The sequence below is a fragment of the Schistocerca piceifrons genome, chromosome 7 (assembly GCF_021461385.2).
Source record: "Schistocerca piceifrons isolate TAMUIC-IGC-003096 chromosome 7, iqSchPice1.1, whole genome shotgun sequence".
Taxonomy (NCBI): domain Eukaryota; kingdom Metazoa; phylum Arthropoda; class Insecta; order Orthoptera; family Acrididae; genus Schistocerca; species Schistocerca piceifrons.
The window spans coordinates 173628969-173644123 of NC_060144.1; the positions used below are offsets into that span (position 1 = coordinate 173628969).

Below are 15155 nucleotides of genomic sequence, written 5' to 3' on the forward strand. Positions count from 1 at the left end.
CCTTCTTTTTCTTGTTACAGCAGGGCACGCCACTCATACGAAAAGAACTTTATTGGTCAGTAAAATTTTGATAGTTTACTTAAGTGAAACTGAAAGAACACAAAACTAATTTTACCTCTCATCCATATTTTTATGTGCACAAAAATTTTTCCTGTGCTTTAGTACTACTACGTATGTTTCCCAGAACCCTTTTGATGATGATTGAAACACTTTACAAAATATTTCTCCGTGTTACGTCACTTCATAAATTACGTTTTCGCCTCACATCAGATTTTACGTACATATTTTACATGTACAAGTAGGGTAATTTTGAATCTCTGTATTTCGGAAATGGGTGAAGATATCAAGAAATTTTGCAATATTGTTGGAGACTGGTATCTTATGAATATATCATAAGCATTACACCTATTTGCTATGCATAGCGGTTTTGGATTCTGCAGCTCGGTTCTGGTACCTAAAAATAATGTTTTTAGGGCTGTCTCTCGGTAACGGACAAAGATTTTTGAAAGCGGGTAAATGGTACTTCTAGATAAATGCCTAAAGAACATTCCGTTAAAATATGAGCTATTTGCTGGTGTCAGTTGCTTTTCCCAGGAACCGCCCATGAACTAAATAGTGCCTCCATAAGCCACTTCAGGCGTACTGTAGGCTACAAATAATGCAAAAAGTAGGATGGTTACAGTAAGACGATCCTTCTGTTGGGTATACAAATTGTCCCTAGCTCAAGGCCTATCCAAAACGCTTAACCCCATCTTTTTATCAGCAATGTAACTCAAAGTATGAGCCCTGGAAAAATCTACTTTTTATGCACGGCGTTTTGAAACCTACTGATAGTGCACGCTGTAGCTTGCTTATCGATAAGTGATCATATTTATCGAATAATTCAGCTATGACTTAGTGTCTAGAGTATTTGTAAACATTGGTATCGATAACTGCAGTATTGTAAATTTATCTACCCCCCCCCCCCCTTTCACCCACCGCCACAGAAACATATCAGGTATCAACTTTGTGATCTCAGTTTCGCACCTAAGACACCTACAAATTTAATGATGTATTCCTATAACTGTGCTGTATACCCACAGCAAGTAAAATTTCTGCGTTATCGTTGCCGATGTTGAACTTGTAATGCCTAGCAGTTGTAGGTGCGCTTTACCAAAACTACGGTTCGGTAGTTTTGGTACACTACATAAATGACGTGGAAAACAGTAGGATTACCAGTAGCATTGGCAGGAAAAGAAACATAAATGAATGTGTGGGCGAGAAACTTGGAGCCAACGGCTTCTATTTGGTTTTTGTTTGTTTGTTTTGCATATAATAGGGACCGCACATCGTTCAGAGTTAATTCATTCAGTATTTTATATCCTTATGAAATATAAACTGCGTTTTATAAGTATCTATAAGTACTTTATCAGTATTTTTAGTTGACTGCGTAACTTTTGTGCTTTTATGTAACCAAAGCAATCATTTTTGATGTAAGTACATTTTACAAGCAGAAACATAAAAAATCTATATAATTTTTTTGTTATTTTATACTCAATACAAGGTTCTTCATCACGAACAAAGGCAAGAGTTTTCTGCTACTGTTGATAAGTGGAAAATTTGTTTGTGAATAACAGAAACATGTTTTATATAAGCTCGAGGATGTATTGATGGGGTGTTATATATGTTTTTGTCATGAGTTTTTTATTTAATTTTATCTTTTTTCGGGAAATTTTGTTTTCTATCACTATATGATAACTCTGTATCTTTATCTTATTCTTGCTATAACATCCCTCTTTCTCACATTACAAATCAACAATTTTCGAATAAAACCTGACAATTTGAATTTTTCTATAAATACTGACCTATTTTAAGTAACAAACAGGAGAATAACTCTGTAGAGTAGTAATGTTCCGTAGGTTAAGCGACCCTTTACACGCTGAGGTGGCAAAATTCATGAGATACCCCTCACATCATGTCAGACCTTTTGCCCAGCTTAGTGCAGCAGATGGACGTGGTATGGACTCAAGTCGTTGGCTACTTCTATAGCCGTCCATAATTGCGGAAGTGTTGCTGCTGCAGGATCTTGTGCACGAACTGCCCTCTCGATTACGTTCCATAAATGTTTGATGGGATTCGTGTCGGACGATCTGGGAGATCCAATCATTCACTCGAATTGTCCAGAAAGAACCTATCGCGAATAATTGTGGCCCAGTGACATGGCGCATTGTCATCCATAAAATGTCCGTCGTTGTTTGGGAACAAAACGTCCATAAATGGCTGCAAGCGGTCTCCGAGTAGCCGAACATCCAGAGGACTAAATCCATTCCATGTAAACACATCCTGCACCTTTACGGAGTCACCGACAGCTTGCTCAGTGCCTTGCTGACAACTTGAACCCATTGCTTCGCGGGGTCTGTGCCACAGCCGAACCCTGCCATCAGCTCTTACCAACTGAAATCGGGACTCATCTGACCAGACCACGGTTTTCCCGTTGTATACGGTCCAACCGATATGGCCACGAGCACAGGAGAGCGTTGCAGGCGATGTCGTGATGTTAGCAAAGGCACTCGCGTCAGCCATCTGCTGCCACAGTCCATTAACGCCAAATTTCACCTCACTCTCCTAACTGATACGTTCATCGTACTTCCCACATTGATTTCTGCGGCTATTTCACGCAGTTGCTTGACTGTTAGCACTGACAATCCTACGCAAACCCCGCTGCACTCGGGCGTTAAGTGAAGGCTGTGGGCCATTGGGTTGTTCGTGGTGAGATGTAACGTCAAAAATCTGTTATTCTCGGCACATTCTTGACACTGTGCGTCCCGGAATATTGAATTCCCTGACGATTGCCAAAATGGGATGTCTCATGCCCCAGTCCAACCATCATTCAGCGTTCAAAGCGTGTTAGTCTCGTGGCGCGGCCATAATCACGTCTGAAACATTTTCACATGAAGCACCTGAGTAATGTACTGCCCTTTTAGACCTTTCGTACACGATACTAGACGGGTCTGTATATGTGCACATCACTATCTCATGACTTTTGCTACCTAATTATATATCCTCACTGAGTTTCTAGACGATTACAGATTCCGGTTTCTAGGGGAACCTAGTAATACACTGATCACATATGCAGAAAAATTGATCGAGATGAGGTAACGCCCGACAGGTATGCAAGACGCCTATCGTACAGGTAACGTGGCTATGTAACAGACCAAGGCTACTTGGGAAATTATCGTAGTCTACGTTTACTTCACCCTGGAATTTAACTCCAGGGAGAAGAAATAAAAACTCTGAGGTTTGCCGATGACATTGTAATTCCGTCAGAGAGAGCGAAGGACTTGGAAGAACAGTTGAACGGAATGGAAAGTGTCTTGAAAAGAGGGTGTAAGATGAACATCAACAAAAGCCAAACGAGAATAATGGAATGAGTCCAATTAAATGTTGTGATTCCGAGGAGATTAGATTAGCAAATGAGACACTTAAAATAGCAGATGAGTTTTATTGTACGGGAAGGAAAATAACTGATGATGGTCGAAGTAGGGAGTATGTAGAATGCAGAGTGACAATGGCAAGAAAAGCGTTTCTGAAGAAGAGAAATTTGCTAACATCGAGTATAGATTTAAGTGTCAGGAAGTCCTTTCTGAAAGTATTTGTATGGAGTGTAGTCACGTACGGAAGTAAAAATGGACGTTGAACAGTTTAGACAAGAAGAGACTAGAACCCTTTGAAATGTGGTGCTACAGAAGAATGTTGAAAATTAGATGAGTAGATCGCGCAACTAATGTGGAGGTACTGAATAGAATTCGGGAGAAGAGAAATTTTTGGCACAACCTGATTAGAAAAAGAGATCGGTTGGTAGGAGACATTCTCAGGCATGAAGGGATCACCAGTTTAGTACTGAAGTGAAGCGTGTGCGGGGGGGGGGGGGGGGGGGGGGGGGGGGGTAAAGATCGTAGAGGCAGACCAAGAGATGAATACACTAAGCAGATTCAGAAGGATGTACGTTGCAACAGTTACTCGGAGGCGGAGACGCTTGCACAGGGTAGAGTAGCATGGAGAGCAGAATCAAACCAGTCTTTGAACTGAAGACAGCAACAGCAACAAGAAGTTTAATCATAACATGTAAGCTTTCACGGCTGGCGTCTTCATTAATGAAAACTTCCGGGCTGAATTGCCGTGGTGCATATATAAAACTTCTTCTCCTTCCTGACGTTTCGTTGCCTACTGCGGGCAACATCTTCCGAGGTGAGTCGGCGACTGGCTGCTAGGCCCTGGAGGTCGCGCTTATATAGAGCGCTTAGATGGCGCCAGCACTCATCACGTGCTTTCGACTTTAAAACTATCTCTGGCTAGTGACATCTCTCTCCACTTCGTTGGTGCAAAGTCGACCGCCACATCTTGTCTAATTTTAATCCTTCTTGTTGTTTTATTAATTATTTTCGTGCTTGTAGAACTCTATAGCTTCTCTATACATGCGGCTATAATAATGTGAGGTCCTAGCTATCACGTTTGTCTCACTAAATTTTATTTCGTGGTCACCGTCTTTGAAAACGTGTTCCGCTACAGTTGATTTGTCAACTTGTCCCAATCTACAGTTCCTTTTGTGTTCCGTTAAGCGGGTATTAACACTCCTTTTAGTTGTTCCAGTATAAACCGTGCCACAGCTACCCGGAACTTTATACACACCTGGGGTGGCTAAGGGTTGTCGTGCGTCTTTCCCCGATCTTAAACTTTCACTAATTTTCTTGGTAGGCAGAAAGATTGTCTCCACTTGAAACTTGGCCAAAACTTTCCCAATACGGTCTGTGATATTATGAATAAATGAAAGAAAAACTTTTCCAACCGACGGTTGTTGTTGTCGTGTATTTTCAGACACTTTTCTTCTAGGGTGGAGTGCTCGATCTATCTCGTTGTCAGTGTACCCATTTCTCTTGAAAGCCGTTCGCAAATGGCATAATTCATCTTGCAAATAAATTGGCTCACAGATGTTGTTAGCCCTGTCCACTAAAGTTTTTATGACTCCTCTCTTCTACCTAGGATGATGATTTGAATCCTTATGTAGGTAACGATCGGTGTGTGTGTATCTTTCCTATATACCTTGAGCCCTGAAGTCCCATCTGTCCGTTTAATAACTAATACATCCAAAATATTTAGTCGTCCATTACTGCCTTTCTCCATGAATTGTATCTTTGGATTGAAACTGTTTATGTGCACCAAAAAATCACTTACTTCCTCTTCAGCATGATTCCATAAGTTGTCATCCACGTATCGATACCATTTCAAAGGGCTTTTATTGGCCGACTGCAGCACTTGTTGTTCGAAAAATTCCATAAATAGATTAGCAATACCTGGGCTCAGAGGGCTACCCATGGCTACCCCACAAATTTGTTCATAAAACTAGTTGTTATATTGAAAATAAGTCGAGGATAGACAATGTCGAAACAAACCTATTATATCAGTAGGAAACAAGTCAGCTACGTAAGAAAGAGCTTCGTCAACAGGAACCATGGTGAACAGGGATATTACATCGAAACTGACAAGGATCACTTGGACTAAACGTGATCTCCCTCCGTTTTTCGATAAAATGCATGGAATTTTTAATATGAGTGTCAGTTTTACCTATATACGGTTGCAACAAAGAAGCAAGATATCTAGCCAGCACTTGAGTAGGAGCCCCAATGGCACTTACTATCGGTCTCAATGGGACATTGGGCTTGTGTATCTTAGGTAACTCATACAGTCTAGGAGGGTAAGCTTCCGTTTTGCAAAGGTATTACTTATCTTCTGTAAGAATTTTTTGAATGTATTGGTTATTAAACGGGCAGATGGGACTTTAGGGCACAAGGTATATAGGAAAGATACACACACACGCACACCGATCGTTACCTACATAAGGATTCGAATCATCATCCTAGGCAGAAGAGAGGAGTCTAAAAACTTTAGTGGACAGTGCTAATAACATCTGTGAGCCAATTTATTTGCAAGATGAATTATGCCATTTGCGAACGGCTTTCAGTAGAAATGGGTATACTGACAACGAGATAGATCGAGCACTCCACCCTGGAAGAAAAGTGTCTGAAAATACACGACAACAACAACCGTCGGCTGGAAAAGTTTTTCGTCCATTTATTCATTATATCACGGACCGTATTGGGAAAGTTTTGGCCAAGTTTCAAGTGGAGACAATCTTTCGGCCTACCAAGAAAATTAGTGAAAGTTTAAGATCGGGGAAAGACGCACGACACCACTTAGCCACCCCAGGTGTGTATAAAGTTCCGGGTAGCTGTGGCACGGTTTATATTGGAACAACTAAAAGGAGTGTTAATATCCGCCTAACGGAACACAAAAGGAACTGTAGATTGGGACAAATTGCCAGTCAGCTCTACTAGAACACGTTATCAAAGACGGTGATCACGAAATAAAATTTAGTGAGACAAACGTGGTAGCTAGGACCTCACATTATTATAGCCGCATGTATAGAGAAGCTATAGAGATCTACAAGCACGAAAATAATTTTAATAAAAAAGGATTAAAACTAGACAAGATATGGCGGCCGACTTTGCACCAACAAAGCGACAATCGATTACCTGTAATCGAGAGAGATGGCACTAGCCAGAGATAGTTTTAAAGTCGAAAGCACGTGATGAGTGGTGGCACCATCTAAGCGCTCTATATTAGCGGGGCCTCCAGCGCCTAGTAGCAAGTGACCAACTCACCTCGGAAGATGTTGCCCGCAGTAGGCAACGCAACGTCAGGAAGGAGAAGAAGTTTTATATATGTACCACGGCAATTCAGCCCGGAAGTTTTAATTAATGAACAACAAGTTTATTTATGATAATCTGCGGTAGCCTACGTTAGTTTTACAACTCTACTAGTATTCGGACCTGCCCACAGCTGGCACGAAAGCGGGATGGAGGACCTGCCGGCGGTGGTGGACTACGTGCTGCAGCAGGCGCGCCGGCCGCAGCTGGTGTACGTGGGGCACTCGATGGGCGGCACCATGTTCTACGTGCTGGCCTCGCTGCGTCCCGAGTACAGCCGCAAGGTGCGCGCCGCGTTCCTGCTGGCGCCTGCCGTCTTCATGGCAGACCTCTACAGCCCGCCGCTGCGCGCCGCCGCGCCTGTGGCGCAGTCCATCGCCGTAAGTACTCCACTCCCAGTGACGCGCATGCGCAGAGCCCCAAAGTGGAAGGCCTTATTATAAGTTACTCACAAGTTTTGTAACGGTTAGTTCTGTCACAGAAAGCAAAGAACTACGAAGACCAGTTGAGTAGGTTGCATAGTGTCTTGAAGAGTAAGATGGTCAGAAACAAAACTAAAACATGGACAATGGAGTGTAGAAGAATTACAGGAGCGTTCAATAACTGATACACCACTTTTATTTCTTGGCAAATTTCGGTGGAAAAAATGGCAGAACTCGTTGTGAGACGTCATGGAGTATTCTCGCTTCAGCCTCTATGGTTTCGTGTACTTCTGATAGGTGGCGGCGCAATACGTAGCCTTCAAAATGCCGTCTGCAACACATGTGCGCTCCATGCACAGAGCTGTCATTGAATTTATTTTGGCGGAAAACTAAGCATCGCAGATATTCACAGGTGCTTGCGGAATGTCTACGAAGAGACTGAAGAAAGGCACGGTGAGTCGTCGGACGTCATATCATCGCAACTACACTACTGGTCATTAAAATTGCTACACGAAGAAGATATGCAGATGATAAACGGGTATTCATTGGACAAATATATTATACTAGAACTGACACGTGATTACATTTTCACGCAATTTGGGTGCATAGACCCTGAGAAATCAGAACCCTGAACAACCACCTCTGGCCGTAATAACGGCCTTGATACGCCTGGACATAGAGTCAAACAGAGCTTGGATGGCGTGTACAGATACACCTGCCCATGCAGCTTCAACATGATACCACAGTTCATCAAGAGTAGTGACTGGCGTATTGTGACGAGTCAGTTACTCGGCCACCATTGACCGGACGTTTTCAGTTGGTGAGAGATCTGGAGAATGTGCTGGCCAGGGTAGCAGTCGAACATTTTCTGTATCCAGAATGGCCCGTATAGGACCTGCAACATGAGGTCGTGCATTATCCTGCTGAAATGTAGGGTTTCGCAGGGATCGAATGAAGGGTAGAGCCACGGGTCGTAACACATCTGAAATGTAACGTCCACTGTTCAAAGTGCCGTCAAGGCGAACAAGAGGTGACCAAGACGTGTAACCAATGGCACCCCATACCATCACGCCGGGTGATACGCCAGTATGGCGATGACGAATACACGCTTCCAATGGGCGTTCACTGCGATGTCGACAAACACGGATGCGACCATCATGATGCTGTAAATAGGACCTGGATTCACCCGTAAAATGACCTTCTGCCATTCGTGAACCCACGTTCGTCGTTGAGTACACCATCGCAGGCGCTCCTGTCTGCGATGCAGCGTCAAGGGTAACCGCAGCCATGTCTCCGAGCGGATAGTCCATGCTGCTGCAAACGTCGTCGAACTGTTCGTGCAGATGGGTGTCGTCTTGCGAACGTCTCCATCTGTTGACTCAGGGATCGAGACGTGGCTGCACGATCCGTTACAGCCATGCGGATAAGATGCCTGTCATCTCGACTGCTAGTGATACGAGGCCATTGGGATCCAGCACGGCGTTCCGTATTACCCTCCTGAACCCACCGATTCCATATTCTGCTTACAGTCATTGGATCTCGACCAACGCATGCAGCAATGTCGCGATACGATATACCGCAATCGCGATAGGCTACAATCCGACCTTTATGAAAGTCGGTAACGTGATGGTACGCATTTCTCCTCTTTACGCGAGGCATCACAACAACGTTTCACCAGCCAACGCTGGTCAACTGCTGTTTGTGTATTAGAAATCGGTTGGAAACTTTCCTCATGTCAGCACGTTGTAGGTGTCGCCACCGGCGCCAACCTTGTGTGAATGCTCTGAAAAGCTATCATTTGCTTATCACAGCATCTTCTTCCTGTCAGTTAAATTTCGCGTCTGTAGCACATCATCTTCGTGGTGTAGCAATTTTAATGGCCAGCAGTGTATTTCTTATGGAAGTGCTTAAAAGAGCTCGCTTTCTTCTGCGAAACAGATATACCCAAAATCACAGAAGATCAATATTCAGGGAAAATGACAGGAGCGATCATTCGAACTCAAAAGTCTAGTAAACATGGGCTTTAAAATGCATACGTTAAGAGCACTGAGCACTTGTTCAGTCGAAGAGATGTGTTTCCCATTAGCGAAGATGGACAAGCGCTCATAGATCTTAAAGTATGCACTTTATGCCCGATGTTAACTGGACATATTTTCTTGTTTTGGTCCATACTACCACCTCTCAAAATATGGAAAACTATAAAGGCAGCATGGCTCAATATGTCTGTAGGGGACTTCAAACGAATGTTGAAACCATGCCATGTCGAGGTGCTGCACTGTGCCAGACGAAAGCAGGTCCGACATGATATGAGGAGGCATCCCATGACTTTTGTCAGCTCATTGTACATCATGAAGGGCACCCTTCTAGTTTTTTTTTGTGGTGGAAGTGGGTTTATTTCACAGTATCTAAGCTGAAGGAGTTCTCAAATCTCTCAAGATATGCACTTAGAATCCACGTTTACTAGGCTTTTTTGCTTCGTACGATCGTTCCTGCCATATTCCCGATTATGACAGTCCTTGATGTGACATTCTGTATATTTTGCATTTGGTGCATTGCACAAATCTGAACACCTTAGATCCTGGCAAACCTACCTCTGAGAAGAGGTCTCGGATAGATGCGTGTTACAGATCTTGTTTGATGTCCCTGGTCGCATCCTCAGTGGAACTGCATCATCTTCGTCATCACATTCCTCCTCTTCTACTTCACACTCTTCTTCCTCTTGTCTCGTGATTGTGGACGTATAGGTCTTGCCGAACACAGTGCTACAGCCAAAAAATGTATCGCCATATTGTTGCAGTATAATAAACAATCACTTATTCGATAGTAACGGATGTATTAGCACATCACAGCACATTCTGAACACATTATAGTTGAAAATTAATAAAAACAAACATAAATTACCTTTGCAAATAGTCTTCACGGGTTTGCCGCCGGATCACGTTGTGCAAATTCCACAATGTGTAACGTGATCCGGCGGTAAACCCGTGAAGACTATTTACAACACATCCGCCGGGAAAGCTTGAAGAGTCACACAAATTAACTTTATTTCTCGAAGTTACTCTGAAACTGCGATAAACAGCTATTTTAAACAGCTTCTGCAAACGGAAAAAAGTGTTGAATAGAAAGAACATGGTGTAAAAGTATGTGCTACAATCAAGCGCAGCAAGTTTAGTTAATTCTATAAAATAAAAATCGAGTGTAGCACATATGCTACGCTACGACTGAGGATGTTAAAGGCCAATTCACTAACACGCATCAGCGAAGCAACAGTGCCGTGACTGAACCGGTCTACTGCCGATATGTTTGAAGGTATTGTTTTAGGAATGTAAGGGGAAATGCTACATTCGCCCGTGGCGTGACTGTGATAATGCAAATCGCGTACACGCTTACGCTGTGCCGTTATCGTCGTGTTTCTTGCACCGTGTTTCTTGCGGTCGATGTTTCCTGTCTTCACGGCCGCGGCACATTCATGTTGTTGTGTTGTCGTGCAAAAGTTTATAATGGTAAACATGAATGAGGAAAAACTTATTGAATTATTCTGCAACTATCCTGTGTTGTACGATCTCTCCAATCTCGAATTCATGGACACAGAGCTGAAGAACACACTCTGGAATGAAATAGGAGCAGAAATAAGAACAGCTGGTAAATACATACGTGTATATTTCTGATTCTACATCAGTGAATACAACCAGCTATGTAAAAGATTATTCCTTGAAAGTGTTGGTTACGGCTATAACATTTTCCTTCCATAATGCCCCGACATCAGTAGGAATATATACACATAAAAAAAGTTCTGCATCACCTCGGTTCCGAGAGTTCCGGAACCTGTACAGAAAATTGGAACAGAGATCAACATAAACATCACTTCCGACCTTTTTATTTCTCGTGAAAACCACACATTGCATGTTGTCGAACCATCAGCGAGATCTTCAGAGGTGGTGGTCCAGATTGCTGCACACATCGGTACCTCTGATGCCCAGTAGCACGTCCAATTGCATTGATGCATGCCTGAATTCGTCGTGACATACTAACCACAAGTTCATCAAGGAATTGTTGGTCCAGATTGTCCCACTTCTCAACGGCGATTCGGCTTAGATCCCTCAGAGTGATTGGTGGGTCACGTCGTCCATAAACAGCCCTTTTCTATCTATCCCAGGCATGTGCGATAGAGTTTATGACTGAAGAACATGCTGGCTGCTCTAGTCGAGGGATGTCGTTATCCTGAAGGAAGTCATTCAAAAGATGTGCACGATGGGGGCGCGAATTGTCGTCCATGAAGACGAATGCCTCGCCCATATGCTGCCGTTATGGTTGCACTATCGGTCAGAGGATGGCATTCCCGTATCGTACAGCCCTTACGGCACGACCACCAGCGGCGTAAGTCGGCCCCACATACTGCCACCTCAAAACAACAGGGACCCTCCACCTTGCTACACTCGCTGGACAGTGTGTCTAAGGCGTTCAGCCTGATCAGGTTGCCTCCAAACACGACGATTGTCTGGTTGAAGGCATATGCGACACTATCGGTGAAGAGAACGTGATGCCAGTCCTGAGCGGTCCATTCGGCATGTTGTTGGGCCCATCTGTACCATGCTGCATGGTGTCGTTGTTGCAAAGATGGACCTCGCCATGGACGTCGGGAGTGAAGTTGCGCATCATGCTGCATATTGCGCACAGTTTGAGTCGTAACACGACGTCCTGTGGCTGCACCAAAAGGATTATTCAACATAGTGGCGTTGCTGTCAGGGTTCCTCCAAGCCATAATCCATAGGTAGCGGTGATCCACTAGTAGCCCTTGGGAGGCCTGAGCGAGGCATGTCTTCGACAGTTCCTGTCTCTCTGTATCTCCTTCATGTCCGAATAAGATCGCCTTGGTTCACTCAGAGACGCCTGGACTCTTCCCTTGTTGAGAGACCTTTCTGGCACAAAGTAACAATGCGGACGCGATCGAACGGCGGTACTGACCGTCTAGGCATGGTTGAACTACAGACAACACGAGCCGTGTACCTCCTTTCTGGTGGAATGACTAGAACTGACCGGTTGTTGGACCCCCTCCGTATAATAGGCGCTGCTCATGCATAGTTGTTTACATCTTTGGGCGGGTTTAGTGACATCTCCGAACAGTCGAAAGGACTGTGTCTGTGATGCAATATACTCAGTCAACGTCTATCTTAAAGAGTTCTGGGAACTGGGGTGATGCAAAACTCTTCCTGATGTGTGTAGTTACATTGCGTGTGTACAAGAGGCAACAAAGTTATGCGGGATGTCTTTGTGGAATTAAAGGAAAGTGATCAGGTGTTAGAAGGAGCCCAAATAGAAACATGTTTCCCATCCAGAGCTCCTACGAAGTTAGGAAAATTGCAACATTTCATGAAAACCCTTTCACATTTCTTCTGTGATCTTGCGAACTGAATTATGCCCAAGTGATAACCAAATGAAATCTTGTTTGGCGCATCTCCAGTGACTAAAACTCTGAACAAGGTAGACAACAGGGATATAATAAACGAAGTTTTCACACGTGGTGTTAATGGTAATGAATCAGTATCGTGCGAAACAGAAGAAAACACTCAAGACTGTATAACAGAAGATGATGATGATGAATGTTGATGTCATATATTTCATTACCAATAAACTGCCAGAGTGTGTTTACTATGCAAGATCATTCAAAACGAAAGAACAAATTTCAGTTGTTTATTACAGACAGATTGAGAAAGACACAAACAATCGCGCATGTCACAGGATAGAAAAGTTTCAAAGTCTTATGTTCGCGCAGACGCTACTACAGCACACTCAATACGAGCACCGTGCGTTGCTCGAGAAGCATCGGAATGGTAGTCCGTTACATTCCACACTCGAATCCATGTTTATTGGCCGGCCGCTGTGGCTGAACGGTTCTAGGCGCTTCAGTCTGGAACGACGCGACTGATACGGTCGTAGGTTCGAATCCTGTCTCGGGCATGGATGCGTGTGATGTCCTAGGGGACTGATGACCTTAGATGTTAAGTCCCGTAGTGCTCAGAGCCATTTGAACCTGTTTATTGAATCGATGCTTCAATAATTGGATTTTTTATCTTGTAGAGTAGCTACCACCGGTGGGACGAAGACTCTGCCTTTTATGTAATCCTACGGCGAAAAAAATCGTTAGATGTGAGGTCTGGTGACCTGGGAGGCCTAAAACAATGAACAAAATCTTGTCCAGCTCTTCTAATGCAGCGTTGTGGTACGGTGTTGTTAAGGTAACTTCAAGGTGAAGGTGAGGCGGGGCGGCGTCGTACATAAAAATGAAATCACTGGAATCTTCGTGAAGTTGAGGAAACCACTAGTTTTGCAGTACGTTCAGATATGACGTTCTGACACAGTTTCCTCCGCAAAAAAGAGAAATTTGTGGTACACCTTGACTAGAAGAAGGGATCGGTTGGTAGGACATGTTCTGAGGCATCAAGGGATCACCAGTTTAGTATTGGAGGGCAGCGTGGAGGGTAAAAATCGTAGAGGGAGACCAAGAGATGAATACACTAAACAGATTCAGAAGGATGTAGGTTGCAGTAGGTACTGGGAGATGAAGAAGCTTGCACAGGATAGAGTAGCATGGAGAGCTGCATCAAACCAGCCTCTGGACTAAAGACAACAGCAACAAGCTATGTGAATAGAAACGGTAGGTTCGGTGAATGTCTTGTTCGACGACGACGCTAGGATTTCGTGACCCCCAAATTCTTTCATTACGTCGGGTTAGTTGGTTGGTTGGTTGTTTTGGGGAAGGAGACCAGACAGCGTGGTCATCGGTCTCATCGGATTAGGGAAGGAAGTCGGCCGTGCCCTTTCAGAGGAACCATCCCGGCATTTGCCTGGAATGATTTAGGGAAATCACGGAAAACCTAAATCAGGATGGCCGGACGCGGGATTGAACCGTCGTCCTCCCGAATGCGAGTCCAGTGTCTAACCACTGCGCCACCTCGCTCGGTACGTCGGGTTACTTCACCCGATAGATGAAACATCAATTCCTCCAAAAAGAAGAGTCGTTCGGAAGAAGCGTCCTCTGACATATCTTGGAAAACAGAAATGCAAAATTCATACTTTCTATTATGGTCGCCGGGACGCAATTGCAGCAGCAACTGCTACCTCTATGGTTTCATGTGCGGGCGTCGTTTCAGAGCACGCCACACTGTTGTTTGAGGAACTTGGAAGTTCCCGACCTGCCCGTCTTGTGGACTTCCGAGACCTCAGAGTGAACGCATCGCGGATACGCTCGACATTTTCATCAGACATGCGTGGCCAACCAGTGTTCTTTCCTTTGCAAACGCTACCACCTTTCTAGAGTTCTTTATGCTAGTCAAAAATCTACTTCTGGAGTTGCGGCTTCTTGCTAAACCAACAGTGGAAAGCATTCTGCACTTGAAGAATGAATGGATTTCGCGCGAATTCAAAAGCACAAAATTACTTCTGTTACGGCGTAGTCGCCGTTTTGCTGCAAGGAAACAACAGCGCAGCTGTGTCAAAACTTTGAGCTTCCTCTGTCCAGTGACACGTACAATAGGTTTTTGTCTTTTATAGTTCGTCTGTAATACGCGACTGTAATCTGTTCTTTCTTTTTGAATCACACTATATTATAGAATAACGAAGCTCAAGAAAATGGCGAGCCGTTCTCTTGGTGTGATGGCTCTTCTTCAGTGTGTTTCGCTTGTTCAGATGAACTTCCAAATTGTTCAATAGCAAGCTAAAAGAACTTTCTGACATTCTGAAACATTTATAAAACTATGCTCAATCATCTGTCAGCTCACTGTACTGAGTGACAAATTCCCCTCCTGTTGCTCTGTTTTTCCACGCCTGATGAACCCACTTCCGTTTTTTCACTCCTTCTCTTCTTCATTCAACATCACAGCAATCAGCATGAGATAACCGTCCGAGAAAGTCACCAGCCCGGCCACTCAAAGTGCACTGCCACACGCCGGAATAAACACAGACCACTGTGAATAGACCGTCAATGTGGCAC

At 44.1% G+C, this 15155-nt stretch overlaps 1 protein-coding gene across 1 annotated transcript in view; it reads left to right on the forward strand.

Annotated features, from left to right (window-relative positions):
• LOC124804846 (lipase 3-like) overlaps positions 1-15155 on the forward strand; it is a 212029-nt gene that overhangs the window by 140129 nt on the left and 56745 nt on the right. The window contains exon 4 of the mRNA XM_047265197.1: positions 6877-7123. Within this exon, the coding sequence (XP_047121153.1) occupies positions 6877-7123 (247 nt within the window). The remainder of the gene's footprint in view (positions 1-6876; positions 7124-15155) is intronic.